The sequence below is a fragment of the Adiantum capillus-veneris genome, unplaced genomic scaffold, assembly GCF_014529385.1.
Source record: "Adiantum capillus-veneris isolate H3 unplaced genomic scaffold, ASM1452938v2 Hic_scaffold_671, whole genome shotgun sequence".
NCBI classification, from domain to species: domain Eukaryota; kingdom Viridiplantae; phylum Streptophyta; class Polypodiopsida; order Polypodiales; family Pteridaceae; genus Adiantum; species Adiantum capillus-veneris.
This window is the reverse complement of record NW_028221700.1, coordinates 42,501-70,349: the sequence shown is the minus strand read 5'-3', so window position 1 is coordinate 70,349 and position 27,849 is coordinate 42,501. Positions and strand designations below refer to the sequence as shown.

At 46.1% G+C, this 27,849-nt stretch overlaps 1 protein-coding gene across 1 annotated transcript; it reads left to right on the top strand.

Annotated features, from left to right (window-relative positions):
• Positions 1 to 2,816: 2,816 nt before the first annotated feature.
• Positions 2,817 to 11,902, top strand: LOC147416651 (uncharacterized). Its single transcript, XM_086508195.1, has 8 exons — positions 2,817 to 2,955; positions 3,088 to 3,158; positions 3,378 to 3,527; positions 5,554 to 6,683; positions 6,986 to 7,014; positions 10,343 to 10,859; positions 10,945 to 11,543; positions 11,634 to 11,902. The coding sequence occupies exons 1-8, from the start codon at positions 2,817 to 2,819 to the stop codon at positions 11,900 to 11,902; spliced, it is 2,904 nt and encodes a 967-aa protein (XP_086364321.1).
• Positions 11,903 to 27,849: the final 15,947 nt, after the last annotated feature.

The following is a 27,849-nucleotide window of genomic DNA, read 5'->3' as shown; positions in this document are numbered from 1 at the left end:
GTCCCCAGTACTGTGTCGATCTTCTCATTCTCTCTCTCTCTCTCTCTCTCTCTCTCTCTCTCTCTCTCTCTCTTATATATATATATATATATATATATATCCTTTGGCCTCAGTATTAAGTGATAAATTCTATTTATCCCAGTATATTTTATATTGTTATGCGCTCCCGTTTGTGACAACAGCGGAATTAAAATGGTGAAGATCTAGACTTTACACTTCCACAAATCTTTACTTCTTTCCTTGCTTGAATGTGTGCTACTTCACACAAGTGGTAGTTCCTGTTATTTCCTTGTAGAGAGAGAGAATGAGAGGTAGAGATGTGTAAAGAGAGAGAGAGAGAAGGAGAACGACACCCAATGGGGTCCCAACCAACCTTCTCAAGGGCCCCCACACCGTTGCCCATGTGGTATTTGCTTTTGATTGCGTAAATGGAATGTACACACATGCAATACCCTACTAACTTGAATGGGAATTGTCGCCGCGGTAACTCTTCAAATTGAAGCACCTCCGAGCTGATTTGATGCACTTTTGGATCCGTCTCGATGACCCACGACGACAATGACCAAAAGCAATAAGTGGCTATGGATAACGGATCGTCAACCATCCATTTAGCGGCCTATGCATTGGCACAGTTCTCAAGGAACCCCACAAATTGTTTGGCTCGAGTTCGTTAAGTCAAAATCAAATGGAGGATTTCGCTAGAGGACAAAGGCAAAGGTCAGTTGGACAAGGATTGCAGTACCAATACTCAGTTAGATGCCTTGGTACCCATGAGGTACGATCATAGTTGTCATGAATGTGACTTGACGCTTTGTTTGGCTCGAGAGTTCGAAGCCAAAGGCAAAAGCAGGAACTCACAGGAACACAAGGATAAAGGGAAGCTGGACAGAGATTACGGTAATAAAGATTCGACAGAGGAGATCGCCATGGCACATGTGGCGGAGGCCACAGTGGCCTCGACGTTAGATTTCTAGTCAAATTACATGTGTCACCACTAGCTTCAGTCAGAGAGAGGTTGTGAGTGGCAGAGAGGGACAAGCAATGAATGCTCCCTATAATTAATTTGGACCCTTGTGTTGGAGTTCAAGTTATCGGTGTTTGGACCCGTAGGTCGGAGTTCACTGCACATGCATCTGGCATGGAACCAATCAAACGTCTAAAACACTATGGATGAGTGCACCAATCCATTGTTGTTGGTCAGATCATGGACAGGATGAGTTCCACATTTCATTATCTTGGAGTTTTATATTTTGGACGTGATGCGTTCATAGTTCACGAATGGGGATTATTGGATGTAGCATGGTCTACAATTCAAAGTTTCTACAAAGGAAACTGATGCTCAAGATGGCATTACTTTGAGGTACAAAGTTGAGGAGAGAAGCACCGAGGTGTATCGAGTATCCAGGCCGGTGTTGGGGTGTCCATGGTAGCTTCTTCATCAACTTGGTCTCACTATTGATGTCCACTATGAGCTGCAGAGAGGGTGTTAAAGTTTTGGCATCTCAAGTGAACTGCCCAATGTGATCCCATTATTTAGTTGGCTTTTAGGTATTTATTTTACTTATTTGTCAAAGTCTGGGATTGCTATATAAGCAACCCCTTGCCTCCATTGTATATACTGCCAAGGTTGATTGGTTCAAGAGTCTCTCTCTCTCTCTCTCTCTCTCTCTCTCTCTCTCTCTCTCTCTCTCTCTCTCTGAGTGTGACAGCACGCGCGTCTCTATCCATCCCAACAGTGTGACAGCACGCGCGTCTCCACCCCCCCCCCACCCCCCAGCCCGCAGGTACGTTGCAGGGCAGACAGACAGCAGACAACGCGCAGTCACATTTTACTCGGGCCTGCAAAAAAAATTCAAAATGTGCACACGGTAGATAGCGCCCGTGCACACAGTACCTTAGGTCGCGTGCAAACAGTCTACTGCAGGCAAAGCGTGTGCAAGCTTTGAGGTTCAGCAGGCCGCATGCTGGATTGAGCAGTGTCGATTGTGTTGGCCTGAGTAACACGCACAAGGAGCAGAGAGCAAGTGACGACCACGTGCTGAGCAGCAGATACGCAGCAAGGGAGTTTTTTCTCTGAGGATGGACCAACCACATGAGTTGGATGATACAAGTAGCTTCGTCACCCCACAAAAAATGCAAGCGACTTTCAAGCGGAGGAACAGAGAAAGTATACTCTCGCCAGGTTCTTTACGGGCAGGGAAAACCATCATAGTCAAGGATGATGTATTAATGGAAAGAATTCAAGTAATGATTAAATCAGAGCTCAGCTTTATGAGAGATGATATTAGGAAAGAGATGTATGCAAATGTGGATAACTATAAGAATTCTATGTATGCAGATATGAGGAAAGAATTGGATGAAGCGATGCTTGGTAAACATGATGAGATGTACGCATCCTTGAAAGGGGAGATGTAGAATTTAGTGCGGGCAGAAGTGAATGTTATGGAATGTATTATGCAGAAAAAATTAGATGAGGCAATTGCAAGCTTTGATGCCTGGAAAACAAATGTGGAAAAGTGCATAAAGGAAAAGGATGCAGTGATTGAAGAGCTTAAAGGGGAGCTTGCAGCTTGCAAGATTATGCCCAAAATGGAGAGGGAAAATCAGCCTTCGATGTTGAAGGAGCTTGAGGAAATTAAGGAGCAAGTGGAAACTTTGCGCAAAGGGGAAAGCAAAATTCGAAAGCGGCCTCTTCATGGGCGGAGCGCCTTTTTAAAACACAAGAGAAGGTTGACGAAGCAGAAAAATGGATTGCGGGTGCAAAGAAAGGGAAGGCCTAGATGCCAGAAGCCGTACAGACTTCTACCATCATCAATATGACCATTGAAGAGGAACAGAAGAGGAAGAATAGAGCCCTACATGTGCGTATTACAGGTATCAAAGACAATGGAAATGTAGAGGATGAGGTGAAGGAACTCTTGCAACGCATGGGCATCCCGGAACCTACGCATACAGGTGCTTAGAGAGTTTGAAAGAAGGGAATTGATAGAAAGGGAAATGTCAAAGAGAAAGCACTTATTTTGAGATTCCCAACTATGGAATCAAGGAAGGAATTCCTAAAGAAGAGACCAGCACTTAAGAACACAGGGATATTTATGGGGGATGACCTTACTTTGGCGCAAATAACACATATGCAAGAGTTGATGCCAGAGATTAAGGTAGCAAGGGAGAAAGGAAAAATTGCATTTTATAGAGGAGGGAAAGTAGTGGTTTTGGAAAAGCGCACAGCATGACGGTGCGAGACCTATGGGACCACACTCCGGATGGCGGCATGGAATTGTAATGGATCTTATAGGTTGGATGTGAGTGCTTTTGAGGATAGCTTCAGAGATAGAGACATTGTTTTTTACTCAGAAACGCATTTGATGTCTGGACAGTTGATGCCACGTGTGACTGGTTATTTATGGGAAACAGCTTGTAGACCAGATGCTAGATCCCAGCACGGGAGCCGGGGCTCAGGAGGTGTAGCTGTCTTATTCAAGGAGGAATTGCAGCCGCTATTACAAATAGTTCGGAGAGATGACCAGGCGAGATACATGTGGGTGAGACTAAGAGCTGAGACGGGCAGATTCTTATATATTGCTATATGTTACTTTCCCCTAGTACTTCAGTCTATGCCTCACCCAGAGGACAATCTCCTTTCTCTATACTTGATGATGACATATAGGAGTTTTCTAGAGATGGAGATATCATTCTCCTGGGAGACTTTAATGCCAGGACGGCCAACTTCCAAACCGTATTCTATGATACCTCAGAGGAGATACTCAGAGAAGTGAATATTTCGGAGATGGGGCTTGACAGACACTCAACAGATAGGGAGCATACAGAGTATGGGAGATATCTCATGGAGATGACGGCTATGCATGGTTTGGCCATACTTAATGGAATAGAGATTTTTCCTTCTTCTGGGGGATTTACATGCTTTCCGCACAGACATGGGGCTAGTACAGTGGATCATGTCATGACTTCACCGAGCTTCATTTCTAGTATTCAGGATCTTAGTGTGGGATCTAGACCTGTTGGAATAGCAGTGGACCATGCTCTTTTGACTTTTTCAGTCTCCTTCCAGTACAGTGCTTCTCAGACACCACAAAGGATTGCACACACACGATATGCTTTTACACCAGAGACCGACTCGGTGTATGTAGAGGAGATCTACAGACGGATGTGGGCAGCCAAGCCAGTTTATACTGTGGAGGAGATTACTACTCTATTGACTGAGATCTTGCATGGGGCAGCAACAGAGGCATACCCACATACTCGACCAAATCAGAGAAGACGTTCTGGGAGCATACCTCAAAACAGTTGGTATGATGATGAGTGCAGAGAGATGAGAGCTCAGATTCAGCGCGAGCTTGTACTTGGGGTGATCACATATAAACAGTCTCGGATTGCTCTTCGGCGTCTAGTACGACGGAAGAAGCGGGCCTTTTTAGCCCAGTTGGAACGTGATTTGTATCAGCTCTTTTGAGTCGAGATTCAGGGAAGGCCTGGCGTTTCTTCCATGAGCACTCCCCCCCTCCAGTGATTACTTCTCCCGAAATTTGGGGTCAGTATGCAGCATCATTATATACAATACCGGGGCAACCGCCTCTACCAGACCCCCCAGAGCCATGCCCAGACACCAGTACCTTCTTTACCACTGAGATGGTGAAGAAGGCCATTGACAGGATGAAGACTAGGAGAGCATATGATCATGATGGTTTGGTGGCAGAGCACTTGATACATGCCAGAGATTTATTGTCAGAGGTTCTTGCGCGGTTGTTTAACCGGGTCATGTGTGAGGGACTGCCCAGGTCTTGGAGTTTATCTACTATTGTACCTCTCTTTAAAGCAGGGGATCCCAAGGTACCAGGGAATTACCGTACTATTACGGTAGGGCACACATTAGCACGGTTGTATGCGTCCATCCTGGAGCAGCAACTGAGTAAATGGGCAGAAATTGAGGGCATACGAGCAGCAAGACAGGCTGGATTCAGGAGGGGTTTCTCCACCTTGGACCATATTCTTACACTCAAAGCCATTATTGAGGAGGGTAGGGCACATGGGAGACGGATGTATTGTTGCTTTGTGGATTTCCGCAAAGCATTCGACACAGTACCGAGAGCCAGATTGATGCGCAGGTTACAGGAGTTGAGAGTGCCCACAGAGATCATTTGGGGGATCATGGCTTTATACGGCTCAGTGATTGGCCACGTACGCACTCCTGAGGGGATTTCTGACATTGTGCATTCCACTATTGGTGTGAAGCAGGGGTGTCCTCTGTCCCCTACACTATTTGGTATGTATGTAGATGAGGTTTCTGACTACATTGACAGAGAAGGCGAAAGAGGTGCTCAGCTAGCAGGGACATGGATCCCTTTGTTACTATATGCTGATGATATTGTGTTGATATCAGAGTCACCAGAGGGCATGCAGAGACAGTTGGATGCATTACACAGCTTTGCGGAGGATAGTAGATTGTCTGTGAACCTTGGTAAAACCAAGGTTATGGTGTTTAACACTACTCCGCAATGGGTCAGGAGATCGGCACCTACACTCGTATATGGTCAGGACACTGCGGAATACACAGATGCATATACATATCTTGGGGTGGTATTCTCGGGACCGAGGTTTGCTCTGAGGAGAGCAGCAGAGACTAGACTGTCTAGAGCATATGCAGCATTGGGAGGGCTAGAGAGGATGTGTTCGCAGGTTCAGTTTCAGGAACCACGAACAAAGCTATGGCTTATTGATACTTTGGTTACTTCAGCTATGCTTTATGGGGTACAAGTGTGGGGACCATCTGTGGATAATGACAGGTGGAGGAACATGGAGAGGCCCTTGGTATCTATGATCTCTCAGATGATTAGAGCCAAGTCCTCTGTACCACATGCGATTATTCAAGCGGAGCTAGCAACCCCTCCTATAGAGATTGAGGCTATTACCAGATCAGTGTCCTTTTTGCACAGCCTATGGGATACACGTGGAGGCAGATACGCTAGATTGGCTCTGGAGTCTTCTAGACAGTTAGCGACGCAGGGAGACACTTCATGTTGGTATGCGCAGATGACCTCTTGGTTTCAGAGGCATGGTTTCAGCCTAGATAGACTGCTTCCTTTTCAGTATTCCTTGGATGCACCTTCACTACCAGTCACACGGACGGAGATCACTAGACTTATTCGTCAGGATCTTATACAGTTGGACACCAGGAGGACATGGGTAGAGCCAGCGCAGGAGTTGGGCACGAAGATGGATTTCTACAAGGAGCATCTTCTCCAACTCTCGAGAGATGGGTTTGTGATTCGTCCGAGCTACATGGACACTGATCTGTCTCATAGTTTGCGATGCGCTATAGGTCAGATCCGCACATCCTCGCACCATTTGGAGATTGAGACGGGCAGATTCATAGGGATACCACCGGAGAGCAGGATATGTAAATTATGCCGTACAGAGCTAGAGACAGAGTTACATTACATATGCCACTGCACTGTGTATTATGAGATACGAGGGCGCTTCCATTGCTTATTCAGGGAGGGCTTTGGACCCCTAGATAGAGTCATGAAGTATGAGGATCAGAGATGCCTTGGCTTATATCTACTTGAGCTACAGCGGCATAGGGATAGTCTGTTGAGGAAACATGGGACACGACAGTCACAGAGACCGATCACAGATTTCTTTGGATCGGGAAAGCCAGGAGAGCAGCCACCAACGCAGAGTTGTGCCCGAGTGCATACCAGAGGCACCCTCATTGACGGGGCGATTGAGCTTGGGAGATCGAGGCGACCACGACCGAGACACAGGAGCACACTCCATCGACGGAGACTTTAGGAGAGGATCAGGGACATCCTAGCACGACATCCGGTGTCATTGAGAACTTCCTCTACACTTCATTTTCATTGTCACTACTCACTTCTCATTTTTATTTTTTTGCATTCAGTACCTTTGTACTTTTGTATTCAGACATTGTACTAGTTTCACCACTTTGTATCAGCTGGTCTCATAGGTCATTTTGGCCTTTTGAAGACGTTAATATATCATATCATATCTATCTATCTCTCTCTCTCTCTCTCTCTCTCTCTCTCTCTCTCTCTCTCTCTCTCTCTCTCTCTCTCTCTCTCTCTCTCTCTCTCTTGCCACCCTGCCCGCCACCCTGTCTCTGCCCGCCACCCTGCCTGCTTGCGCAGCACCTCCTGCCACCCTGCCCGCTCGCGCAGCACCTCCCGCCAGCCATCGCCCAGCCTACACCATTCGTACCACTCGCCTCCTCAGCAACGCACCCCTCGCCTTCAGCCCACCTCTCGCCCCTGCACACCTCTCGCCTTGTGTTGCATTGTGCCGCAGCTCCACCATCACAGCAGCCCAAAGACGGGCAGCCCAGGCCACCCCCATATCCATTAGCAACTCAACATTCAAGGGGATGGGCTGTAAACACTAGGCTTCCCGTGTGCTCAGCCTCGCCTCCCCGAGCTCGACCATGGCACCTCTTGACAGGAAAGAAGTGGAGGACATGATAGCCAGAGCTATCACACAGGCAAAGAAAGATGCGGACAAGGCACTGAACGCCGAAGTAAGGAGGATGACAGAAAAGATGAAGCAGATGGAGGATAACATCAGAGGCCTCACAGAAGAAAAGGAGGCCTGGAAGAAAGAATTCAAAGAACTCCGTGACACATCCAACACGGAGATACACCGTATACAAGAAAGCATCAACCACCTTCGGATCTCCAGGGAAGAGGGGGAAATCTTGAGCTTCGAAGATATAGAAGTAGAGATCAAAAATAAATGGAAAGCAGACATCAAAGAAGAGATCCAGACAGAAATGGAGGCCAAACAATCGGGATGGGTGGAAGTAGTTAAAAAGAATATCAAGGAGGAGGTATGCGAGGAGGTTCACATGGGAGAGCACTTGAGGGTTCAGCTTACTCTCGAGGAGGAGCGATTGCGCCATATGAGGGAACACAATGTTAGGATCACTGGCCTTAAAGAGGGACCTTCAGCAGAGGAGGATGCACGAGAGCTTTGTAGCCACCTAGGCTACAAAGAGAATATGCCTTTTACAAAGGCATGGCGAGCTGGCCGTGACACCACTCGAGAGCTCGCCCGTTGATCATGCAGTTAGGAGGAGATGAGGACTGCACCACCTTTTTCCGCAAAAGGGTGCTCTTACGAGGCCTCCAGGGCGGCCATATGTTTATGGACGAGGACCTCACTAGGATGCAAATCGAGCACAGGAAATCATGCATGCCCAGGGTCCTTCAGGCATGGAAAGAAGGTAAAAAGGCCTTCTTTCGAGATGGTAGAATCTTCATCGACGGCCGCCCAATCTCACAGGGATTCGGGACCTATGAGACACATACACTAGCACAGGAGACACCACTCAGAGGGGCAGTCTGGAACTGCAATGGTTCTATATGGACACATCCGGAGCGCCTAGAGGAGATCATCAGTGAGCATGACTTTGTATGTTTTACGGAGACACATGAGAGCCCAGAGAGAGGACTACCTGTAGTCACAGGATTTCAGTGGGAGTCGACTTACAGGACCATCACCAGACAGAGTACAGCTCGGGGGTCAGGAGGGGTGGCCATACTATTCAGACAGAGCTTACACAACCGGATACAGGTGATGAGTAGAGACGAGGAGGCATGCTATATGTGGGTACGGCTAGAGCTCACCCACGAGAGAGGGCTATACATTGCCATATGCTACTTTTCACCACATGGATCACGATGCTATCCAGGACCCCTACTCTCGACTGTCGGAGGACATTTCTCACTACACATCACTCGGGGAAGTCCTCCTCATGGGGGAATTCAACGGGAGGACACAGAGCCGACAGTGTGAGATCTATGATATGGAGATATGGAGCAGCCGGAGATCATGAGGGCACTTGATGCAGAGGACATGGGGATGAGTAGAGTGTCTGCAGATGGGGGACAGGACAACACTGGATATGGCAGACACCTTCTTGAGCTTGGCAGCAGGCACCATCTCGTTATTTATAACCAGATGGCAAGGTGGCCAGATTCTGGGGGATTCACTTGCTTCCCACACAGTGGCAGAGAGAGCACAGTGGATTATTTGTTGGGCTCTACCCAGACAACAAAGCTTATACACTCCTTCAGCGTTGCACGCACACCGATAGGGGCGGATCATACTTATCTTACATTTTCCCTTCTTGCTACACAGCTTGCTGACCCCCCCGCCCCCCCCTCACACTTACACTACCATTTCTTTCACTCATGAGCTCACTCCTGTTTATATACATCACCTGCATGAGCACCTTATACACTTAGACCCCACAACACCTCTGGACACACTCACCACACACATTACATCCATCTTACACGAGTCAACCACTCAAAGTTTCCCACATCGCATACACACACACCCTCCACGCACTGGCACTATGCCACAAAACAGGTGGTACGACGACGAATGTCGAGATCTACACAGACACCTACGTATATTGGAGATCAGAGGGGAGATTACACATCGCCAGGCTCAGCGCAGGATGCAGACACTTACCCGTCATAAAAGACAGGAGTGGGAGGAGCACCAGTATTGGGACATCTATCATTTACTCATGAGCCAGGATAGTGCTGAGGCATGGCGCCGGATCAGACCTCCCAGGCCATCCACTCCTATTTAGGACCCAACGACATGGCACAGACATGCTGAGAGCTTATACGAGATCCCAGGACAACCACCCATACCTACGCCATCGGCTACCCAACCCACATCATCTACTTTCTTCACCACCCACACGGTGAAGAAAGCTATATCCCACCTACAGCATGGGAGGGCTAGAGATCATGCAGGCCTACAGGCAGAGCATCTTATATATGGTTGTGATGCATTGGCACCACTCATTCCCACCTCTTCAACCGCGCGCTTTCAGAGGGATTCCCAGAGTCGTGGACAGAGCACACCATCGTGCCTATCCACAAATCTAGGGATGCCATGGATCCTAGCACATATCGCACTATCATGATTGGTCCTATACTGGCCAAACTATATGGCGCGGTTTTAGAGGAGGAGCTCAGTTCTCTAGCAGAGGGAGAGGGCATGAGCACACCAGGACAGGCAAGCTTCCGCTGAGCTTTCTCTACTATTGATCATATCTTCACCCTTCGTTGTCTGATCAACCAGACACGGGTGAGGAAGAGGAGATTATATTGCTGCTTCGTGGACTTCCGCAAAGCATTTGACACAGTACCTAGAGAGAGACTTTTCAGACGCCTGGCTGCGCTTGGGATTGGAGAGGAGATGGCATGGGAGATCTATGCATTGTATGAGCATGTATCTGGCAGAGTGAGATGCCCAGGTGGATTATCTGACACCCTTGTGAGCACCATTGGTGTGAAACAAGGTTGCCCTCTATCACCTACACTCTTTGGTCTATACATTGACGAGATTGTAGACTTCATCTTGCACAGGGGTGGAGAGGGTGTGGATATTGCAGGGACTACTGTACACATACTCTTATATGCAGATGATATTGTCCTGATGTCAGAGACGGCAGAGGGACTACAGCTACATTTGCAGGCCCTAGATGATTTCTGCTCACAGAGAGGACTCACGGTGAACCTTGGCAAGACCAAGGTTCTCATATTTCATACATCGGCTCAGATTCGCCGACATAGTAGATTTACAGTAGCTGGACAGGATATAGAGGTGACAGGCTCATATGTATATCTGGGGGTTACATTCACCGTAGCATCAGGGACCTTCTCCATGACACAGGCGGCCAGAGATAGACTTACCAGAGGATACGCATCACTAGCTATGATGGAGAGACAGTGCCACCAGGCCCACTTCCAGGAGCCCCGGACGAAGGGGTGGCTCTTTGACACACTGGTCACACCTGCACTCATGTATGCCTCGGCCATTTGGGGACAAGGACTGGCAGACTCAGTATGGACACAAATAGAGAGGCCAACAGATTATTATGATCTCCAGGATGATTCGCACCAAGCCATCAGTTCCACGCGACATTATTAGAGCTAAGCTGGCTGCACCACCGATGTTGGTAGAGGCACTCTTTCAGACTGTTTTCCTTCTTCACAGATTCAAAGATATGGATCCAGATAGGATCTCTCATAGAGCCTTCATTGCATCTAGAGAGATGGCACAGGCAGGGGACACTAGCTCATGGTATGCCCAAACACGAGATTGGCTAGCTCAGCACGGTTTTCATATCGATAGACTACCACCACTCCAGTATGACACCCAGGTCCCGACCTATTCCCTCTCACGCTCTGAGAGGAATAGGGTCATCAGACAGGAGATATGGCATACATATATTCAGAGGACATGGCGCAGGCCCACAGACACCCTACCTCCTAAAATGCTATATTACTATGAGCATTTTCTGAGGTTCTCAGAGCAAGGATTCATTGAGATTCCAATATACATGCAGGAGTACATGCCACACCGACTTCGGGTCAGCATTGGCCAGCTACGAGTGTCATCACATCAGCTAGAGATTGAGAGTGGCAGAGCCAGAGGCATACCACAAGAGGAGCGTACATGCCGATTCTGCCAAACAGAGGTGCAGAGTGAGGAGCATTTTGTCATGAGATGCCCAGCATATACAGAACTGAGAGAGAGATATGGCATTGGAGACTCATTATAGCAACATATGATAGGCCGAGAGCAGAGGAGGTTTGGCCAGTTCCTGGTTGCGTCTTTAGAGGTTCGAGAGCAGTTGTTACAGCCACCCCAGAGTCAGGATAGCAGGACACAGACTACCATCACAGAGTTTTTCCAACGAGCACTGCCAGACCCCCCACACTACCTACACAGAGCAGAGGGCTTACCCTTCAGCAGGCAGAGTCTCAGAGGGCACGTCGGAGACCGAGGCTCCCAGGATACAGGACACATGGGTATCACCAGAGGGAGATCTCGAGGATACTAGCTCTACACCATCAGTATCTAGAGCAGAGTCATGTACCAGCACCAGGGGATCCAGCATTCCAGAGATACCTGAGCAGGCCACCACCGATGTACCACATTCTCTACCCTACATATGTTGCTTGTTTTTAAATACCCTCCCTATCATCTCATGGTGGTATCACCTTGCAGCCCCTAGTTGAGCCTGATGATGCGTGAGCACACCTCGACACGAGGACCCACACTATACATTGTACACCACATGCACCACCCTACCACACCCTTTTGCATAGTACAGGCTCATTTCAGTTTGTACCTTTTTTTTTTATTTTCCGATGCCTAGAGCATCAACACATGTATATGATATTGTCTCATAGGTCGAGTTCGGCCTTTCGAAGACGTTAATAAAGCTTTCTTTCTTTCCTCGGTCTCTAATCTTCCGCATCGTCGACTTCGACAAGATCAGCCCTAGCATCCAACGTTTTCAGTTTTCAGCCTTTCCATCGATGGAGGTTGCTTGGATTTGCTATTGCTATCTTCCATGCTGCAACCCGGTACTTCGGCAGCCCATCGAGCCTCTCCTCAGCCATTCCCTCGTCGCATTGAGTGCTCCTATTTCTGTTTATTTTTGGCTCCATTATCATTTGGGTTTTCGGCCCTTCGTTCCTCTCACATTGGGAGCGCAAATTAGCCCCTTATCTACCCCTTGGTGGCCATCAATCCCTGCTCAAGCAAGGGGAGGCCATTTTGAAGTTGCAAGATCTAGAAACTGGTACTCCTTCTCGCACTCCAAGAGCCGCATAATTCCTCCAAGAAATTCCACTCCTCTCTGGTACTTCTGAGCCGCTCCACAAATCCCACCTTCTTTGCCGCACCCAAGCCGAAAAAATTCCATGCCCATCCTCAAAATCTGCAATTGCTCACCCGTCTCCTAAGCCGTTTCACACCCTCGAGGACTTTTGCAACCTGCCAAAAGTCGATCCGGATCCTTTTGATGCCCTTTGCAAATCCTTCTTCCAAACTACCACCCCAAGTCCCTCTCTTTGGCCATATACTGCCCACGCCTAGGTGTTCACAGCACAAAACACGCGGTTGTCCAAGGGGAGAGCGCCGATGCCAAGCTGCACCAAGGCAGCAGCGTTTCAAGATGCTGCCTGTAGGAGGTTGGGTGACGTCGCCTGGGGCGTCTCAAAACACAAGGGACAGGGGGGGAGTTCGATGACTGCCGGCGTCTCAAAACATAGCAGGGCAGAGAGGTTGGCAGTGCTGCAGGGGGCGTTTCAAAGCACTCGCTAGCGCAGGGGAGGGAACAGATGCTGCGGGGCAGCATTTTGAAAACGCTGGCGAGGGAAATAGGGCAGCGTTTTAAAACGCTTGGGACAGTAGCGGCATCAGGAGTGATAGGGCAAACGCAAGAGCGTTTTAAAACGCTGTAGGGCAGCAACAAGGATGGGAAACTCACTTCTTCTTCTTCTCCTCTTCAAGACCACTCCTCCACGCCAAGGCCCTCAATCACGAGCTACAACAAGCTCTGATACCATGTCAAATTCGACGATGAGGAAGCGTAGAGACCAAGGGGGAGAGAGAGAAATGAAATGAAATGTTATATTAACGTCTTCAAAAGGCCAAAGTGACCTATGAGACCAGAAAGTTACAATGTGGTAGATCTGATGCAAAGTCAGAGTCAGAGTAACAAGATGACAACAATGACAAAAATGAAATGACAAATGTCACAATAAAATCCTAAACTACTAGGTGTGAACAGCAGCTAGCTGGGATAGCTAGATCACAAGAGATCCAGCATCGGTCGCTGGCGGATCTCATCAATCTCCTCCATGGTCAGTAGTCTAACCGAGCGTCGTGCATGTCGAGCCAAAGTGATCCGAATCCTCTGATGCAGCTCCACCGATGCTGTGTAGTCCTCCGCAGCCGTGGGCGTCTGGATCTTCCCAACTCAATCGCTCGGTCGATCAGTGTGCCTCTGGTGTGAGACGACGAGCTCTGCTGTGGTAGTAACTCCTCCGGGTGTCCAGTGGCAGCTCCAAAGAAAACTGTGATCTGTCTCTGGGACTCGCTAGCCTCTTCTCTCATCATGCTCTCTCTGTGTCTGCGTAGCTCGAGCAAAAACAAACCCAAGCATCTCTGATCCTCGTACTGCATGACTCTGGAGAATGGTCCAAAGCCCTCTCTGAACAAGCAATGGAAGCGGCCTCGTATCTCGTAGTAGACGGGGCAGTGGCATGTGTAGTGCAACTCTGTCTCAGGCTCGATGTCACACAAGGAGCATGTCCTGGCCTCTGCTGGTACTCCCCTGTATCTACCAGTCTCGATCCGCAGCAGCTGGTGTGAAGATAGCACATCGTATCCCATGAGACAAGTGGGTGTCCATGTATCTGGGCCTCGTCACAAAACCATCAACCGTAAGCTGGAGGAGATGCTCTCTATAGAAAGCCATCTTCGTGCCCAGCTCCTGTGCTGGCTGTATCCATGTCCTCCTGGTGTCTAGCTCAGTCAAGTCCTGGCGGATGAGCCTGGTGATCTCGGACTGTGTAAGAGTTAGAGAGGGTGCATCCAGTGAGTACTGGAAGGGAGGCAATCTGTCTATGCCGAACCCATGCGCCTGAAACCATGATGTCATCTCCCCATACCAGCATGCTGTATCTCCCTACATGGCTAACTGTCGAGAGGACTCAAGTGCAAGGCGGGCATATCTGTCTCTGGGAAGTTCCCACATGCGGTGTATGAAGGAGACCGATCTGGTGAGCGCCTCAACCACTAGTGGGGGGGCAGCTAGCTCTGCTCGCACAATAGCACGTGGTACTCAGGCCTTGGCTCTAATGAGCCGCGAGATCATAGAGACCAAAGGCTTCTCCATGTCACCCCATCCATCACTGCGGCCTGTCCTCCCGTGATGATCTAATGAAGGTTCCCAAATCTCAGCTCCATAAAGCAATGCAGAAGCCACCAGAGTGTCAAAGAGCCAGAGCTTCGTCCGAGGCTCCTGAAACTGAACCTGTGAACACATCCTTTCCAATCTACCCAATGTTGTATGGGCTCTGGTCAGTCTAGTCTTACTGCCCTCCTCAATGAAAATGCTGGCCCACTAAAAACCACTCCGAGGTAAGTGTACACATCTGTATACTCCACAGTCTCCTGGCCGTATGTGAATGGTGGCGCTGACCTCCTGATCCACTCTGGGGTGGTATTAAATACCATGACCTTGGTTTTACCAAGGTTGACAGACAAACCATTTTCCTGAGCAAACCTATTCAAAGCATCCAAGTGACGTTGCATCCCCTCCGGAGAGTCGGAGATCAACACAATATCATCAGCATATAACAATAATGGAATCCATGTCCCTGCCAGCTGTGCACCTCTATCACCATCTCTCTCAATGTAGTCAGAAACCTCATCCACATACATACCAATTAGAGTAGGAGAGAGCGGGCTGTCACCAGCGTGTGACTACTATCTATCCATTTTGTTGATTTCTTTCTTATTATTTATTTACTTTCACTTTTTGGAAACACCCCTCGGGAAATCTAACTGCCCTGCATTGCATAGCTAGTGTGGAACTGTCCAGAGGGAGTCCAGGCCTGAGGGCAAGAGAGCACTAAGGTTAGACAAGGACTATGGTTAGCCAAAGTGGGGTCATTGACTAGCCAAAGTAGAATCCTTTGCTACAGAGGCTACATTTCAGTTCTGGGTGTGGCTGCAGTGTACAAAGGGGGTCAGATGACCTAGAAAGATACAATGGCAGCATCTCCTAAAATTTAAGGAACTGCTATTTTGGGACCTGAAAATGTGTTTGCGTCATTACCTCCGGAATGACAAGGGGAACATTTTCTTACTCTGCCGTGAAGTCAACTGGGCAACCCGTTGGGAGATTTTTAGGCGGCAACCCCAAAACGGGAAAATGCTTGTAAATGCGCCAAGTGGCACATTCTGGTGCACTTTCCTCATGCAACAAGAAGTGGCGCTGATTTTTTAACTGGGAGAGGCTCATTTTCAGATTTTGTCACAAGTTAAGAGCTATGGAGTGCTTGCTTTCCCTCCTATGTACAGTGCGGTGCCAGGAGTGATGCCTTGCACCCTACCCATTGCCCTCTCTCTCCTCTATGGCAGTATGTATGCCCCACTAGTGGGCTTTTCAATTGACCAATGTACAGTTGTGTGGGTTCATGAGCGATTGCCGAGGCAAGAGCCTCTTGCACAGGTACTGGATTAGCTAGCGGCTAATCCCCCCGCAGGTACAGGTGAATTCGGAGAGGTTTCACGCCAAAAATCTCGTCCGATTCAAAGGGCAAGTAGCCTTATATGTGTGGGAGCTCAAGGACTTGCTACAGATGCGACCGGCACGCGAAACGGAGCCCGAAACAGTAAATTACAGCCTGCTGTGTATTTTTGCAGGTTTAGGGTTTTGGCCCTAAACGGTCCCTAATACCCCCAGGAGGTTCGGGGACGCGAGGAGACCGCTGTACAGGTGATCTGGCGCATTTTCGGGGCTGAAAACAGAGAATTCAGCGTGCTGCAGATTCTCGCCAGGTTTTGCAAAGTGCCCGTATGCGTCGGGAAAGTCAGTCAATGCGTGGGAATACTGACTGTGAAAGGTCCTAGTACAGTTATGCTGCCGAAATCGGGCCGGACCAGTTGAAATTTAGCCAAGTTTGTGCGGGGCAGCTTGTAGAGAACCATAGCGTTTATTCCCTCTTGTTAACAATAAAGAAATACCAAAAGGGACGCCTAAGTTAGGGGCCAATCTGGTGTCGGTCTACTCATATAGGTGCAATCTAGCAGCCTGTATCCCCCTCCCCTTTGTTGTGTCTTGAAAGTACAGGTAGAATAGACGACTAATAATGGGTGAAAGCTAAATCAAGGTTTGAAGTAAAGTCTACCGCCCTCTTAGGATTGTACAGGCCGGTTTCACGGGCAGCCCTGCTTCACCCCAATAGTGGAGTGAATCGGTGTGGATAGACCCTCTGAGGTGCGTACCTGCCCCACTACTGACCTGTATAATGCCATGACCCCCCAAATGAGCTCTGTGGGTACTCCCATCTGCTGTAATCTGCGGATCAATCTAGCTCTAGGCACTGTGTCAAATGCTTTGCGGAAATCCACAAAGGTACAATAGATCCGTCTCCTACGCGATATACCCTCCTCAATGATGGCTCTGAGTGTCAAGATATGGTCAAGAGTAGAAAAACCCCTCTTGAACCAACCCTGCCTGGCTGCGCGTATCCCCTCCCTCTCTGCCCATCTATTCAGCTGTTGCTCAAGAATATATATATATATATATATATATATATATATATACATATATATATATATATATACATATATATATATATATACATATATATATATATATATATATATATACATATATATATATATATAGAGAGAGAGAGAGAGAGAGAGAGAGAGAGAATGAAATGAAATGAAATGTTATATTAATGTCTTCAAAAGGCCAAACTGACCTATGAGACCAGAAAGTTACAATGCGGTGTATCTGATACAAAGTCAGATTAACAAAATAAATTAAACTAGGATAACAAAATGTAAATACTACAGAATCCTAAACTAAGCTGATAGGTGTGAAAGGTGAAAGGCGTGAAATGTGTGAACTAAGTAGTACAATGTGTAGACAATATGGGAGGGAAGTAGAGATTCATCTTCATAAAGATCCATCTTCATCTGCACTCCGGACGACGAAAAAGTATGGCTCGAATCCTTTGTTGTAGCCTCCTTCGAAACTGTGGAGCTCCTCTTCTCCATCGGGGTCATCTAGATCTCCCTAGCTCCAATCCTCGGCCTATGAGAATGCCAGTAGTGCGGGCAGACCTCTCCACTGTTGGCTGCTCCGCTGTCTGTTCTTCTAGATGTACAATATCTAGTGTAAAGAAATCTGTGATCTGTCTCTGGGGTTGTCTCTCTTCAGCTCTCCTCAGTAAAGTTTCTCTATGCCTGTGTAACTCAAGTAGATATAGCCCAAGACATCTCTGATCCTCATAACTCATGACCCTAGATAGAGGTCCAAAACCTTCTCTGAATAGACAATGAAATATCTCATAGTACATTGTGCAATGACATATGTAATGTACCTCTGTCTTTGGCTCTAGATGGCATAAGCACCATATCCTGCTATTTGTTGGTGTCCCTTTGAATCTGCCAGTCTCAATCTCGAGCTGATATGAGGACGTGCGTATCTAGCCAATGGCACAACGCAAACCATGAGAAAGATGCGTGTCCATATAGCTAGGTTGAATCACAAACCCATCCCCCGTGAGGTGGAGAAGATGCTCTCTATAGAAAGCCATCTTTGTGCCCAACTCCTATATTGGCTCTATCCATGTCCTCCTCGTGACCAGCTAGATCAGATCCTGACAAATGAGTCTATTAATCTCTACCCGCGTCAGAGACCTCAAGGGTGCCTGTAGAGAGTATTGAAAAAAGGGCAACCTGTCCATGGTGTAACCATGTGTCTGAAACCATGATGCCATCTGTGCATACCAGCATGATGTATCCCCATTAAGAGCTAACTGTCTGGAGGACTCTAGAGCCACCCTAGCATATCTGTCTCTGGTAGTATCCCACAGACTGTGTACAAAGGAGACTGATCAGGTAAGCGCCTCAATCTCCATAGGGGGGGCAGCTAATTCCGCTCGAATGATATCATGCGGTAAGGAAGCCTTGGCTCTAATCATCCGAGAGATCATAGATACCAGGGGCTTCTCCATACGCCTCCAACCATCCTGGCCTACAGAAGGTCCCCAAACCTGCACCCCATATAACATAGTAGAGGCAACCAAAGTATCAAAGAGCCATAACTTTGTCCTAGGTTCCTGGAACTGAACCTGCGAACACATCCTCTCCATTACTCCCAAAGCCGCACCAGCTCTAGTTAGTCTAGTCTCTGCTGCTCTTCTCAAAGAAAATCTCGGCCCAGTAAAGACTTACCCCAGGTAAGTGTATGCATCTGTATACTCCAAAGTCTCCTGACCATAGTTGAGAGTAGGTACTGATCTCCTGACCCATTGCGGTGTGGTGTTAAACACCATAACCTTGGTTTTACCTAGGTTTACACACAATCCACTATCCTCTGCAAAACCGCGTAGTGCATCCAAATGTCGTTGCATACCTTCTGGTGAGTCAGATATCAGCACAATATCATCAGCATATAGCAACAATGGGATCCACGTCCCCACCATCTGGGCACCTCGGTCACCCTCTCTGTCAATGTAATCAGACACCTCATCAACATACATACCAAATAGAGTAGGAGACAGTGGACAGCCTTGTTTCACTCCAATAGTAGAGTGAACTAAATCATATACCCCTTCCGGAGTGCGTACATTTCCCATCATTGATCTGTACAAAGCCATAATCCCCCAAATCACCTCTATGGGCACCCGCATCTCCTTTAGTCTGCGCATCGATCGAGCTCTTGGTACCATATCAAATGCTTTGCGAAAATCCACAAAGCTACAATAGATCCGTCTCCTATGTGCTCTGCCCTCCTCAATGATGGCCCTGAGAGAGAGAGAGAGTCTCCTGAACCAATCGACCTTGGCAATGAATAATTGAATGTGTATACAATGGAGGCAAGGGGTTGCTTATATAGCAATCCCAATAAATTGCCTACCTAAGACTTTGACAAATAAGTAAAATAAATACCTAAAAGCCAAACTAAATAATGGGATCACATTGGGCAGTTCACTTGAGATGCCGAAACTTTAACAGATCTAGCACGGATGGGGAAGCAAAAACGCCAAGGGCTAATCTGCAAAAACGTCGGGTTGGTCTTTGCCAGAAATAATGGGCTGATCTCTGGCGCTAGCTCTGAATGATTTGAAACGCTGGTTGATCTGCTTCTTTTATAGGGTAAGGCTACTTCTTAAGAACCCCTTAGACTTAGGTAGGGCAAACTTGGAAGACAAAGTTATACAAATAAATCATTTCAAATGATTTATTAGTAGCTTGACTTGGCAAAGTTTCTAGGTGAAACTGTCGCGCATCTGCCAACCTGGGAATACTATTGATGCGGGGAATGACTCGTTGGATTCCTCTAACCTAAAACTACATGCACATCAGGTCAAATGCCCACCGAAGTGTAATAACATCTGTCAAAACGCTTGTACAAACCATTTATACAAGAGGGTTCCTAAATTGGAAAACATAATCTAAGGGACTCGTCCAGACGTGCAGGTCCTGTCAAGGTTGCATCCGTAAGTACGTACGGATTCTATCCATACAGTACACCCGTACAGTACGGATCTGTATGGGTGTTTTTTTGTTTTTTTTAATTCCTACCCTATTTCAGCCGATTGGGCCTATTTTCGAAAAACACCTTCTCCGGCTGAGTCTTAAGAGCGACTGGTTAGAAATTAGCAGGTGTTGTGCACTGTGCAGTTGATCAGTGTGTGCTCCTCTCTTACAAGTTCCAGGTAAAATGCCTCGCAAACCCAACCCAGTGTGGGACACTCACATCCACATCCACGTGATCAGAATAGTTACTATGCCAGGTCAGCAAGGGTCGGGTACTCGTCAGTGGCAGTGCAAGTATTGTGGGGAATGCAAGACAAGTACTATTACTCGTGTTCTCAAGCATCTTACAGGGATAGGTACGACAAATCATTGCGATGGCTGTGAGAAGATCCCACCTCAAATCAGGGAAAACCTAATTTGAGAGCATTTCTCCGCAGCATCGAGTGCACCTTCTTTGGGGTCTTCGATTTCACAACATGCCTTACAAGATGCCTTGCAAGATGCATTACTTGGGGTCCTGGCTCTCAGACTACAGTGCCCTCCAGTGCCGGCACTAGTAGGAAAAGAGCTCGTGTAGCAGGGCATGATGAGGAGTGGGGATGACCAATCTACAGCTCCCACCAATGCACCGAGGCAGACCACGTTGCCTTCACGCGTAAACTCTCAGTCTTGGGTGAGAGAGAGACAAAAGATAGCAGAGATGGAGATTGCTCGCACTCTTGTAGAGTGCAATATTGCGTTCAATGTGCTTTGAACAGATCAATGGAAGAAGATGGTCAGAGCCATTTCTCGGGTTGCCCCACAGAGTCGTGGACTAGCTTGGATTACAACAAGATGCGCACAAGTATGCTAGATGAGCAGAAAGTAGTCATTGACAGAGCAGTCACCCCAATAAAATCTAGGTGGTGAACATTCAAAGGAAGGTTCTAGACGAAGCCTTCTGGACAGAGGTGCATAGCTTTCCGTGGCTCTTCAGCCACTATTTGTTCTGTTAAGCGTGACAAATTTGGAGGGATTTACCCTTAGTCTAGTATTTCACCTTTTCATGCAAATGAGAGGACACATTGAGACGTGCACGACACTCCCTCTGGAGCGGTAAGAATCATTAGGTTGCTTAATGGGCTTTTTTCTTTTTAGAATGATAGGCAATCTGCCAATATCAAGTCCAATAATTGTTCTTCGAACTTGAAGACGGAACGACATTCTGGCTATTGTAGATAGTCAATGGCAGTATATGCGTCGTCCCATTCATGGGATGGAGGCTATACTCCATCCCTTCTACAAGAAGCCTGAACTTTTGGGAGACATGGCCTTGCTGACCCTTCGTTCGAAGTACCTCAATCTCATGTTCAGCGAGGATGAGCAGCTCATCATAGATGGGGAAATGTCGAGCTTCATGAACAACTTGGGTCCTACTTTCATGAGGAGTGTTGCGGTGAGACCTAAGGCTACCAAGCTTCCCCTCAATTGGTGACAGAACTATGGAAAACAAGGTCTTCCACAGATCTACAAGCTAACTCTACATATTCTCTCTCAGGTACTCAAGTTGTAACATGTTTGTGAATTGTGCCTAAAATGTTGACCTTGTGCATTTTCGTGCTCTAAAGATTTGCACCTCGTGTACATTGCCATCAGGATTGTTCAACTCGTGCTTGTGAGCGCAATTGGAGTGCCTATTCCTTGGTGCACACGAAGATCAAGAACAAATTGAGCATGACTCAGCTAGAGAAGTTGGTGTACTGCCGAGCAAACATGAGGCTAGTGCGCTCTTTCCATGCTTTCAGAAATCCCAAGCAAGTTTGAACTTTGTTCCATGCTTTAGTCCACTAAAGACTCGTAGATAGACTAGATTGAATTACTTTAAGTATCTTTAAATCTTTCTCAAATTTTGTCAATGTTGGTGCACGTGGATTCTACGGAGGTGAAGATGGTTCCAAACCCTACAGTATACTCGTATCAGAAACGAGCAGGAGGAGATACTGCAAGAGCTTCATAGAGAGTTGGAGAATGTGGATAAGCGAGTCACTAGGTCACGCGATCGGGCCTTGAGCATCCCTCTCCAACACGAGGCTACAGATCCTGACAGGGCACGACAAGAGAGCATTCGGATTGGGAAGCTTCCAGTACGTAGGCCTCTCATTCGAGCGAACCCGGTTACTCATCTCATCCAGACTTCAAAGCAGGGTGATCCACATGAGGATGATGCAAACACCGCAAAGGACCCAGGATTTACAGGGCCAGAGTATGATGATGAGTGCAATGGCCTCACAAAGGGAGAAATGTCATCATCATCATCTTCATCGTCCTCTGATGATAATGATGGCTTTTGAGTGCAGTGCTGAATGTGCGGTTTGTAGTACTTACTAGTTATTAGAGTAGGACTTCAAAGTTCAGTCTTGAATTTATCATTTTCATGATTCATTATGTATTTATTTTGATCCTCTTAGTTTTATGTGACCATGGCAATAGACATCTGATATTATTTGTTTGTAGACATTGGTCAATGGTTAGCTAATCTCAGCTTTGTGTTTTCATTGTTCGATTAGAGTCATGGACTCCAGTGTTTGGCATTTGTAATGGTGTACTGTTGATTTGCTAGTCTTTATTTAAAGTCTTGTTGAATGCATATATAAATATATGAAGTACTCTCAGTTTCATGCTTTGTGAAAAAAAGTACGAATTTTTACGTACCTAAAAACTCAATCCATTCAGTATTACATACCTTACGAACCGAATCTGTACCGAACACTACGTACCTAACTACCTTGGGGTCCTATAAACAGGATCACAAATTTGACTACTAATTTCTTTAAAATTCAAGATACTCCTATCTAGGGATAGGTACAGAATTGGCTCGGGAAGTCGATGAAGCATGTCCACGTGGCACACAAAGCCATGTGCACGTGACAAAAACCAAATAGAATAAAGAGACACCAAGTTACACCTCTTGATGACATACTCCCCTCTTGAAAGATTAAAGCGACCTTAATTGCATGCTTGTGGAAATAATTCATGTCAACACGTCTTTGAATGATAATTGTAACAATAATCCCTTCGACAATTCTTTGTGCTGATATAGGCGCTAACTATATCTTATTTGAGCCCAAGTTTTTGGGCCACAAAACATTACATATTTTTCAAAGTAACACAATACATATGTGTGCTTCCACATGTATTTACAAGATAGAAGCCACTTTGTATCCTCAACAATATAAAGCAATACTAACTTCTATGGGATTAAAATTGCCTAAACATGAGAAGTAGAGGCACCACCACTACCCCCTCTTGAGCATCCGGCAATGCTCCAAATCCTTGCTTCACACAGCTTGATTTGGCCAAAAGTCACTATAGGTTTCAAGTTGAAAGCCTCTAGATAAAGTTGCAATACATGAGAAGACTTTGCTAACTCAACTCCTTCCATCCTTTTGGCATCTACTGGTGGATAGTTCTTAAGTTTGACCAAATAGCGTTTGCAACTTTTCTCTTGACTTTTCTTCCTTTATGTGGCAAAATCTTCTCAAGAATTAAGATCTTGACCAATTTCTCTACTTCTGACTGTTCCTCAGCTCGCATATCTTCTAGTACATCACCCACAAAAGGCCTACAAAGGCTCACATGAAATTCATTGTGTAACTTCCAACCTTTGGTAGCTTTAACCCGTAAGCTACATTGCTGATCTTATCCAATACTTGAAAAATAACACATACTAACTTTAGAAACAAGCATTCTTTTCCCTTCATTTTCTTTCGCCTTGCCTTTTCAAAGCATCTCAAAAAAGCCTCTCCAAAATAGACTCGCCATCCTTATGTTACGATTGATTACAATGCATTGTGGGATTGTGGTGCCAAATTGGCCACGGAAGAGTATCCCAATGCATTTTTATCTTTGATCTTCCAAGATTACAATTAGGCAACATAGGATTTGGACTATGATATGAAAGTTCACTAAGCAATCCCATTTCATTCTTGTGAGGAAAAGATAAAACTAGATCACATGGCAAGCATATTTATGCAGAATATCTTCAAGTATTATACTACCATGGCATGTTGGCAAAGGTTGTAACAATCCTGGTGGTTGCCTATCCAACTTGCATACTATGCATGCTCTAACATATGCATCCACATCTCGTCTCAAAGTTTGCTAAAAAGAAGGTTTCCACTACTTTCATTTAGCATCATTACCACAATACCTTGCAAATGGAGGAACATGACTTTCAACCAAAACCTTATGTCTCAAGTGACACATAGTCTACCATGTATCATAAGGAAACCATCCCTACGAACATAATCCTCATGTCATTGTCTAGTAGTCAGCTGATCGTGCATTCTTGCAAAATCTTCATCTTCAGCATATTGTGCCTTCATGGCATCCAACTCATGCATAGACACTATTGAAACCTGTGGCTTTCGTGATAATGCAACAAGATTTCTTTGCATACTTGCCTTATGAAAAAGAGCATCAAGACCCTTCACAACCTCCCAAAATGATTGTGTAAAGTCTCAAACTGAAAGCGCACCATGGTATATTGCAAGTTCAACACTCTTGGTGGGTATAATGTTGAAGGAGCAAATCCATCTGCAAGAATCCATACCTGAGCTGCTCATTTAAAGTCTCCACAGGCCTGTGCAAAGAATTGGCCCAAATCGACATGTTTAAGGAAACCTTCGATGGCAAGGAAAACTGGTGCTCCTTCTATGAAGACTATAAATCCTCTTGTCCACCATCCGATGTAACTCCTGCTGTGAGAGGAACCTCCGAGGGAATGAACCTCAGGCTGCTGTGCATCTATACCTCTAAACATGAACTCTCATCTGAAGGTCTATCAGGGGGCTATTCTCCTCTATCTAAAGCTGGTAACTAGCATCTCCAGTAGACTTTAAAGGGGCTGACAGATTGTCTTGTCTCTGTCTGCTTGGCTGTTGTCGCTGACTCCAAGTCCTTAGAAGACAGCATTCTCGTCTACTCAAGCCTGATGATGCTGTGACGAAGGTTCGCCTTCTCTGTTAGCAGCAAAAAAAACATCCCTTCCAAAACTGTGACAAAGAGGGAGCAACATATGGATTCCTCACGTATGTGCAAACAAAATTGCAGGCAGTTTGATGCCAAGAACCATGCAGCAAGAGAGCCCAAGTGGTTTATGGAAAAATGTTTGCTTTTCGCACTCTGTGTGCCATTGCTGTGGTGCATTCTATTTTGGATCCACTCTGCCATGCATATACCTGTCTCGCCACTAGCTCTGTCCCTCTCCATTGTGAGCTACCTCAGACCCCTTATCTGTAAAAAGGCAAGCCTATTTTCTGCCACAACCATAAAATTTTCAAGTTTTCGACAGAAGGAAATGGCAGACTTCTAAATAAAAAGTTGAAGGTACCTCATGTCAAGCTTCTGAGTCTTCCTGCATTCGACAAGATGTGCCTTAATTTTCTTCATTTTCACAAAGCTCTTTTTTGTCTTGTTTACCGCCATGGCTGTACTGATCGTGTGTGCGTGTGTGAGTGTGTGTGTGAGTGTGAGAACAGCGCTGGCTACAGCCTGGCGTGCAAAACCTGGCGCACGAGAGAGAGAGAGAGAGAGAGAGGCGCGGAATTATTTGCTCTCTCTCGCTTCAACTGCTCTGTCCGCTCAATGGGACGCAATAAGCTACATCACAAACTAACCAGGTTTTGCATGGACCACGAGGTCGAAAGTTCGATTCTTCATGTGCCGAGGTAAGGAGGTGAGAAGGATCAAGGATATAGCTTCTCAAAAGATCAAGCATACGATCCGATCTTGAGTACTTTGGGCACTCTAAAAACTTACGTGTGCTACTATCATAATCTCCCTTGCAGTTAAAAAAAGAGTAAAAGCTCCCCTGGCCCCTCTAGTTAGGCAGCCATGCACAATCTAGCTATTGCCGCAGTAACTGAACACACCTTGCGTCCTTCAAAAATGAGGCTTCGTTGTTCTTCGTTCATTCCAGCACGATTCCTCGCCCCTGATTTACCATCCTCAAATATTCCATCAAAATTCTAATTGAAAATGATTGGGCCCTCCCTACCTGCCAAACCTAACAAAACTTGAAAATTGTGGGCTTAGCCTATGGAAAATGGTTTTATGAAATGGCCTAAAGACCCTAAGACCCTTGGAAAATAGCCAACGGCTATGAATAGAACTATATTCGTTGGCTATGAATAGAACTATATATCAAGAAAATAGAGGGGACCATCGTCTCTATTCTTGCCTACCCAATTGGTCATTTTCTCAACTTTGCAAGAACAATTGATTGATCATTATTTGGGAAGTAAGTTCTCTATGAAGGATATGTAGGGCATTGGCAAGGCCTTTTCAATTCATGTCTATACATTCTGTTATGATGTAATCGTGGGATTTTCTAGAATCATTTGACACCAAAAGTTTGGGTGAGAGGCTCTCCCCATAAGGTTTCAAAGTGTGTTCAAGGCTCTAAATCTTAAACCATAAAATGCATGGCAGCATTGGCAGCGCATCTATCTTTATATGCAGATAATATGTATTGCATCTACTCACAAGCAAAGGTGCTATACACCTCATCAAATGCACAAACACATATAGACAATAATTATGAAACATAAGAACCCCGATCTTCATTGTTGTCACCAAGGGTCATACCTACATACTTTTGCAATTTTAAGTCCGTCTACAAGGGAGTGCAAACAGAGACACATTCCATGGCTTTCTTTGCATCTCTCTCCCATGAACTTACTAAATATTTTGAATTTTTTATCCGTTAACACATTGGCCATTTTATCGAAACCATAGACTAGTAAAGAGCCATTGGCCACAAGAAGGTCATCTCCCATGTTCTTGGAATCTCTTCCTTTTCTTGTCGAGGAACCACAACACAAATAGAATATCTTTGGGAGAGCCACACTTACATACCCTCGTCATTTTTTTCTCTCAAACCTTTGGAATCACCCAAAATTTGGATAGAGATTTCTCCATTGTCAAGATACATATACATGTGACTCTTGATGAGTCCTTCTTGTATTCATGGTAGTACACTATTGAGATTCGGTCCTCTCCTTCTCAAAAGTTCATGAGACATTCAAGAGGAACCTCTTATCTCCCTTAGAGAGACTCACTTTAATCTATGAAGATTTTTCTTTGATTGCCATGAGCTTCTTGGCTAGAGAGAGATTCTTTTGGGCCTATGGGAGCAACCAAATGACTCCCGCATGATAAGATTGCAAGTGATCTTGCACAATTGCTTGCAAGTTTGGTTGTCGTGTGCTTCTTGCAAGCAACAAGCAATATAATAGATTGTATGTAATCCTTGTGCAAACACTCCAGTCAATGCTTAGCCACTTCATTTCATTCCCTCAATTAACAAATATTGTTTTTAATTATCATTATGTCAGGAAGGTTTCTATTAGGCCCCCACATACACAAAGAATGCTCCAATTATTGAATTGAATGGAAGAGTTGGTCATACCATTGTGGACCTTAGAACTTCCTTTAGCACTCAATAACGCTAAAGCCAATGATAACCCATAGAGGGATTTATTGATTTGTGAACTCCCACATATTCGACACAACATAAGTTTAATAATATAGCTCCAACCCTCTTGGCACATTTTCTAATTAGGTGCTTACACTCACTTTCCATGTATGTACATTCTTTCACTAGGTTAGTTGCCACCTTTTGGCGATTGATATCTTACTACTTTAAACCTAACTTCCTCTATTCCA

Coding starts and splice junctions, on each gene's coding strand:
- LOC147416651 (XM_086508195.1), top strand. CDS start 2,817: ATGACCATTGAAGAGGAACAGAAGAGGAAGAATAGAGCCCTACATGTG. Junction 2,956..3,087: donor CCCGGAACCTACGCATACAG/GTGCTTAGAGAG, acceptor TTAAGAACACAG/GGATATTTATGGGGGATGAC. Junction 7,015..10,342: donor GCCTTTTGAAGACGTTAATA/TATCATATCATA, acceptor TGAGCACCATTG/GTGTGAAACAAGGTTGCCCT.